The sequence below is a fragment of the Colias eurytheme genome, chromosome 16 (genome assembly GCF_061535395.1).
Source record: "Colias eurytheme isolate Ceu_HAF_F1 chromosome 16, ilColEury1 Martin Lab GWU primary, whole genome shotgun sequence".
Classification (NCBI taxonomy): Eukaryota; Metazoa; Arthropoda; class Insecta; order Lepidoptera; family Pieridae; genus Colias; species Colias eurytheme.
Genome location: NC_142995.1, coordinates 2229601 through 2237116, shown reverse-complemented (window position 1 = coordinate 2237116; position 7516 = coordinate 2229601). Strand labels below are relative to the sequence as shown.

Below are 7516 nucleotides of genomic sequence, written 5' to 3'. Positions count from 1 at the left end.
CTGTATTAATGAGAGATTTCTGAGGTATATACAGGGTGTCCCACCATCGGTATACTAAGCTCAAAGGAGGTTATAGTTTTGCACACGCTGAGTACGTAAAAAATACTTATAAAATTCCAGGCGATTTTTTTTCAAATATGTAGTTGAATTCTTAAAACTCTATGTGTAGTGTGTACACCCCTAACAAGCAACCCGCCTAACTTTTCCACCCACACGTGAGTCGTGAGCTATCTTTTAAGATTATGTTTTTATACACAAAATGCTCACATAAGCGAAGCGGTATATGCCGGCTGCGCGATGCTAGAGAAGAAATCATGGATTTTAAGAAAAAATTAGCAAAAAAATTTTGACGTAATTTGGTTGTTTAAGTATTTTTTACGCGATCAGTGTATGCAAAACTACAAGCCCCTTCGCGCTTAGTATACCGATTGCGGGATACCCTGTGTATCTACAGTTAAATTATGACTATAGTTGTAATGTTAACAGAAACATCAACATTGACTATACTACTCGAACGATCAAAATGAATACATCCAACATGAAACCTTGTAATTCTAAACAAAATATTGTTGGATTAAACGGAATCGAATCTAACCTTAAAATAGGACCGCTTGATCTAGTGGTTTTTAAAGTGCACTTTCGGAATTACATAATAATATAATTGATAAACCATTGATATCAAAACCTCAGAAATCAACTATTAATAAACCTATACTGTTTATAAAACTTTTCACCTAAACATATACAAACTACAGTGAATCCTTGTGAAGTTGTATTATAAACGCTATTATAATAAAATTGGTCAATTCTTCTTATTAATAAATATTATGATTTGTATAATCGATGATATAGTAACCATCTACTCTATTCAATAAATTCTAAACAAAGATACATATGAAAAATTACAAATTAAATGTATCTACTGAAAAAATATATTTCCTATTATATCTAGCAACGATCAAGTTAAATTATGACATATTTTTGCAAGTTGTGATGATAAAATGAATCGAGTACAGCCATAATAGAATGAAATATTAAAACATTAGATTAGATGCAACCTCTACACTATACGCTACGAAAAATGTACCTATCCTGTAGATTTTCATAAAATTAACATTAAAAACTCGAATCGAGATGCATCAGCTCAGAGAAAAATCTACTCCTTTCATTTTCTTCGACACCTTAAAGCTTTCGAGTTAAAAAGGGGACTATGATATGAACAAAGCGATACAAAGGTTAACTAAGTTATTGGTGTTTGTCATTTGTGTCGTAGAAAATGGAACGACTCGTCACAATTCATTAACCGCGTCTCGTTCATAATTTTATATAAAAATCATCACTCTAGTAACAATTCTACTCGAATATCAATATTGTACCTCAATTTCTGTAAGGTAGGTAACATTTTAAGTTTAAATTTAGCTTTAAGCCTAATCTTACACTACGGAGAAGTCATAGGGGTTAATTTGTATTCGTTAAAGGTATCAAATGGCTAATATATACTGTACTTTAAATTGTAAAGATTCTAGTCGTAACAAACCTGAGATACGAAGGCAACTAGCTCTGCCCGTGCTATGAGTCGAATGAGTTCTGCCCCCCTAGCCAAGTGGCTTTCTGTTAGCGTAGCGTTCAATAGAATAGACTACGAATGTATGAGATTGACGTAGGCTGTAGATAAACGTTATCTACAGCCTACGTCAATCTCATACATTCGACGTTATCTACAGCCTACGTCAATCTCATACATTCGACGTTATCTACAGCCTACGTCAATCTCATACATTCGTAGTCTATTCTATTGAACGCTACGCTAACAGAAAGCCACTTGGCTAGGGGGGCTGATTCCATGACGTAGCTAAGGACAGCGCACAGTACAAGTGACGCTGTGATATGATACAAACCGATACTCGATCTTATAAAGTTAACTAGAAATAACGTAATGGAAGGATATTTATTTTACAGTTTCTAATCGATAGTTATAGATATAAGAGATAGATAGAATCCGCTAATATATTAAGATTGTAGCTTACGGAGCCGTGTCGATATAAATAGGCATACACACGTTGTAATTGGTGCTTTCCAGTATAGTAATACATAATATTAGTTAAGAATACATAGCACTCTACGTCACTCTAAGTTGTTAATATCAACGTCTTAAGAAATCTTTATTGGAGAGAAAAAGTTATTCAAATCTTAGAATAATAAATAGAAATAGAATGGCCACGTGTAGGTCGCACAGTTACGTGTTTTTTCGTATGTTTGTACATTACATCGTCTGATACCCGATTGACCTCGTGGCACTGCTAGGCGAACTACAGAAGGCTATATTAATCCAACCTTACCTATCGTGTGAAAAACGAGCCTCCAATTCTTACTTGAAGTATTTCTTAAGCACATATTCTTATCACAGAATATCATTGAATTTCATTGTCTGGTACCTACAGATATGTTATGTTACTCCCTATTCCAAAAATTATAATTTGATAAAATGTTAGTGTTGGCAAAATAATTCATATTAGAGTTCAAAGTGGGCTTCCAACAATTTATCGAGCCACAGAGATTTGGTTTTAATACAATCCAATCTAATTAAAACTTTAATTTTTCAATAAGAACAAGAAGTTTGTAATATATAAACTTTATATAAATAATTAAACATTGCTTCACATACATTTCACAATTTATTTTCATTTTCAATCTTCCAATTCTTATTTACCAATTTGTCGGGACCATACATATTTAAATATATGGACCATAATATTATATATTTTATTAGAATTAAATTTGCCAATACTATATAACAAAAGAAAATATGAATGTTTTGCGAGTAGATTTTGAACAATTGTGCGCATTCATACTTTTGAAATTATTACAATGGCGTGGCATGTTATATAAACTTTTTGTTAAAGCTAAACAATACGATTACTGACTAATCTAGACTATTTATTGCTATGTCAAATAGGCGGGTAATATTATGGGATTCAACAATTGGATTTCAGTTAAACGCCTCAAGTCGGTGACTGGGATCAAAAAGTTGTTCACTTTTATCCTTATTAGGGCTAATTTTTCAATCCTTGGTTAAAACTTATTCGTCGAATAACGTATAAAACTACCATTTTAAAATGTATTCTTATTGCCCGCAATTGACAGTTTACAGGTGACATTTTAATATTATCGTGTAATACTTTATTGGACGGATAAGTTTTAACCAGGGATTGAAAAATCGGGTCTTAGACATATGAAACTAGGCAATAAGTTACTACCTATATTTAATCTTTAAAAAGCACACATTTCATGAGTAAAATATGTTACTTTTTACGAATAGTTCAATATTTACATAGGTACAAACTTTTATGGGTCAATTCAACAATCTGCTAAACATAAACGACTGTTTAAAATAATTAAGCTTTGAAACCTAAAATGTTCCAACATAAAAACTTACTATATAATGATATATTGAGATAATACATAAAATCTATAATGACATAATATTAAAATTAATTTTGCGTAATTGGTCAACTTAAAAAAAACACATATTTCTAATAAGTGATAATAGTAAATTCCCTCGACCGAATTGAGGTATTCAAATGCAATCAGTTTCTCTACAAACAGACAGTGATTTAGGAATGGGTTAGTGAAACCTACGGACGGTTTAAACCATGTTTAACAGTTCAGACGTTTAACCACTGACTAGCGATTAGGGATCACTTTTTCACAGCTACGAAAGCTTTATAACGAACGTTTAAAAGAGCAAGAAATACATTTAATTTCCCACTATATATAGGTATTTTCATATTGTTTGCTTTTTCAAAAATTCGTTCAAAAATAAGCTTTCCGCTGAAAAATGATCCCATTTTAACGCAAATAAACATAGTCTCTTAGTGCAAGAAGACAACCTTTTAGAATAAACCGTGTATAAAACCAGGGCGTATGAACACTACATGTGTTGTGTTGAATATATTATACGAGGCACATTATTTTTTTTATTAGTTTAATGTTTCGATATATGCATGATAATTCCAATGCTTTCTATTTCCCCGCCTGTATACTTTATTTACACAAATTTTGTGCATACGCAATAAAAATCCAATTAAACGTGAAAGAGAAGAAAAACTATATATAGCTACAAGAAAACAACCCACGTGCTTAGTAATTAAAATTCAGTGCATATCTCTAATAAAATACATTTTCATTAAATTTAACAAATTTTCTTTACGTATCAGTACAAAATTTTACAAAAATAAACTCAAACCAACGATTAATTTTGTAAATATTATTCTCATTTGAACGTAATTTTAAAGCTAACACATCGTAAAGCACAAACTATTTTATATTCTACACTAAATTATCCGGATATCCACTATTATTAAAATTTACATTAAAAACGTTCACTTTCAAATGATTCAGCAAATAATCAACGTTCTATAAAACCTATTTTAGTTCATGAATCTCGTTGAGCATTTTAATTCAAATTTTAAATTATTTTACACTAAAAATAATATGTACATAACAATTTGACGAAAATTTGTCTTTAATATCTATGTATAAAGGCGCTTCTTGTACCATATTAAGCCTAAATCAATACAATAATCGTTTAATAACATACGTATGGTGTAAAACCTACTTTTGTTTCATGGTTTAACTATAATAAAATCAACGATCTCACTATAACATTTTTCGTAAACCATACCGTATCGCCTTAAGTATTTCTTTTATTTAAACATTGGCTTCAATTTGTATATTGGAAGAAAACAATATCGTTTTATATCTCGATATTGTCAATCTAAAATAACAATGAATGCGCAAACATATCTGGCAAAATATCGCAAATTCGATCGCAAAATACATACTAACGATCGTTATGATGGAGTTCGATCTATTAATCCGCAAAACATGGACAAAACACTATTGGTCTTACCACAAAACAATATAAACACAGTCTAACTTTAAACCAGGGATCTGTCACTTAAATAGGACAAAACCAGATTAAAGAGACCCGCGCTTAAAGTTAAACCCTGTCTAAAGTTTTTTTGTGGTAAGACAGTAAAACGTTTAAAATACAAAACAAGTATTATTCTATCCACTACACGTCATAAGTACGCTTGTTTCTGGAACGGTCCTATTCGCTTGGACAATGAAGGTAGCCGTATTCGAGGCCCAAACTGACCGCGACGAAGACGAAGTACAGCAGGAACATCGTAAAGCCGAGTCCCTTGTTCATCTTCCACCTGAAGCAGGCGATGCTGAGGATCACGAAGAGTAACATCGCGAACAGCAGCACGATGCTACAGACCATACCTTTGGAGTTCACCTTGACTGGCTCCCCGTTGATCAGACCGTAGAGGAGCCATGGTAGCGGCAACCTGGAATTAGAGTTTTATTATTAAATTTTGCTAGAGAAACCAGAAATCTTCTTATATACATGTCACGGCTAAAGGTAGGTGAGAACATAAACTTAAGATTAGCCGGCTAAACTTAGGTTTATTTTCGACGAGGTGTTAATGTTAGTTTGTTCTATCTTTAGCCGGCTAAACTTAAGTGTAACCGCAGGCCCGTGGCTAAAAATGTCGGGGTGGGTAGATTTGGTTAGCGCCGGGCCGGTGGAGGGCTTGAGGGGCCCGCACAGTGCCAGAAAACACTCGCCCTGTTCTGCGGTTACACTTAAGTTTAGCCGGCTAAAGATAGAACAAACTAACATTAACACCTCGTCGAAAATAAACCTAAGTTTAGCCGGCTAATCTTAAGTTTATGTTCTCACCTACCTTTAGCCGTAACATACATACATATAAAACTCAAAGGTGACTAATATAGTGATCTATCAACGCACAGGCAAAACCACTGGACGTATCGGGCTGAAATTTGGCATGCAGGTAGATAGATGTTAGGACGTAGGCATCCGCTAAGAAAGGATTTTCCGAAATTCTTGCGGGAACGGGGAAAAACGGGGATGCACGTACAAAGTCGTGGGCGGAAGCTAGTAACCAATAAAATAAGTATAATTTTGAAGTGAAACTTCTTTAGGCGCGTTAAGAGTAAAATTAAAAATTAAAAAGCAATACTGTTGTACGTTACGTCATGGAGTCCCGACGAATTTAGTAGTTTGAATCTGGCCAAAGAAATTTAACTTCTGACACGTGCGTTTTGAATAAAAAATCATTTGTTTTTATTTTCAAAATACAAGTGACTAGCTAGATACCTACATAATTAATGATTTCAGTAAAAAGACTTCCTGTATTTATAGGAAGTAACAATGGCATACTCTTTTAAAACGCCTTTTAAAACATTTCTATTCGCCATACAATCGAGCTCTAAATGCTTAAACGAATCGTTAATTAGCTCACAACAAAGATTAATAGTTATATTTGTTTAAAATTAGGGAAAACTAGCGGTTTAACACGCGAGGTCGGTTCCGTGGCATTTTGTTGACCCCACATTTGGGCCAAGGTTTGTGCGTGGATGAATATCAGAAGGCGCCTGGAGGGATCGTTTGGTACATTAGGTCATGCTATTGGCATTTTGGTTTCTCAAAGTTCGACTAAGAAAGATTTAAGACTTTATGTATAGCGTTAACTAATATTATAAAGCTGAAGAGTTTGTTTGTTTGAACGCGCTAATCTCGGGAACTACTGGTCGGATTTGAAAAATTCTTTCGGTGTTAGATAGCCCATTTATCAAGGAAGACTATATATTATCTTGCTAAGACCAACAGGAGCGGAGCAATGCGGGTGAAACCGCGGAGCACAGCTAGTACAGAATAATGTTGACCTGCTCTTAAACGATTTAGCACGACTTTTATAGAACGGAGTATCGTAATTTTTGTTTTTGTTGTTTTTGTTTGGTCAAGGCTTTAGTAAATAATGTTAAATTTGATTTCTAACGTTTCTGATATTATTAGTATTTGGTCTTTAAATTACGGTATCCGTTTTCGTGTCTGATTTTAAACAAAAACAAAGTATAATGAAATATATAGGTGATTAATTAAAAACCAATGTACGTATGTTGCTTGTACCCTTTATGTGCTACGGTTAAATAAAATATACACATCTTTCCAAAAGAAAGTCCCTATTTACTTCTAACCCAATTCGGGCCAGAACCCCGAGTCCCGTGAAAAAATAAAAACGTATTGTAACATCTATCAATAAATGAAAACATTTCTGAACTTGTGAACTATTCACAAAACCTCAGCTTGTATATAACGAAAATAGGACACAGTTCTATTGGCAATCGTGAATAGGCATTTTTTCTGCTCCACTTTTCTTGATTTATATCAAAAATACGGCTTTTACGATCGCTTCGGTTACACTGAATGCCTGTCATCAATGCTTTATTTGACTTATGCGAGTCGTATACCAATCTTAAATGTATTAACTTGAAAGAGACGGAAAATGTTTATTCTCACAGACGCACGTAGGTTATGTTAGTACATAAACTTTTGTTCTATTAAATATTGTAGATATTTGCAAGTATTTTAAACTGATTGGTTATAATGATTGACTTATGGATTTGTGAAAACTCTTTCGAT

The 7516-nt window shown here is 33.3% G+C and overlaps 1 protein-coding gene across 1 annotated transcript in view; it reads right to left on the bottom strand.

The window, feature by feature from the left end:
- Positions 1-5001: 5001 nt before the first annotated feature.
- Positions 5002-7516, bottom strand: part of Nckx30C (solute carrier family 24 member Nckx30C) — a 69855-nt gene continuing 67340 nt past the window's right edge. The window contains exon 7 of the mRNA XM_090110591.1: positions 5002-5357. Within this exon, the coding sequence (XP_089966717.1) occupies positions 5114-5357 (244 nt within the window). The 3' untranslated portion in view covers positions 5002-5113. The remainder of the gene's footprint in view (positions 5358-7516) is intronic.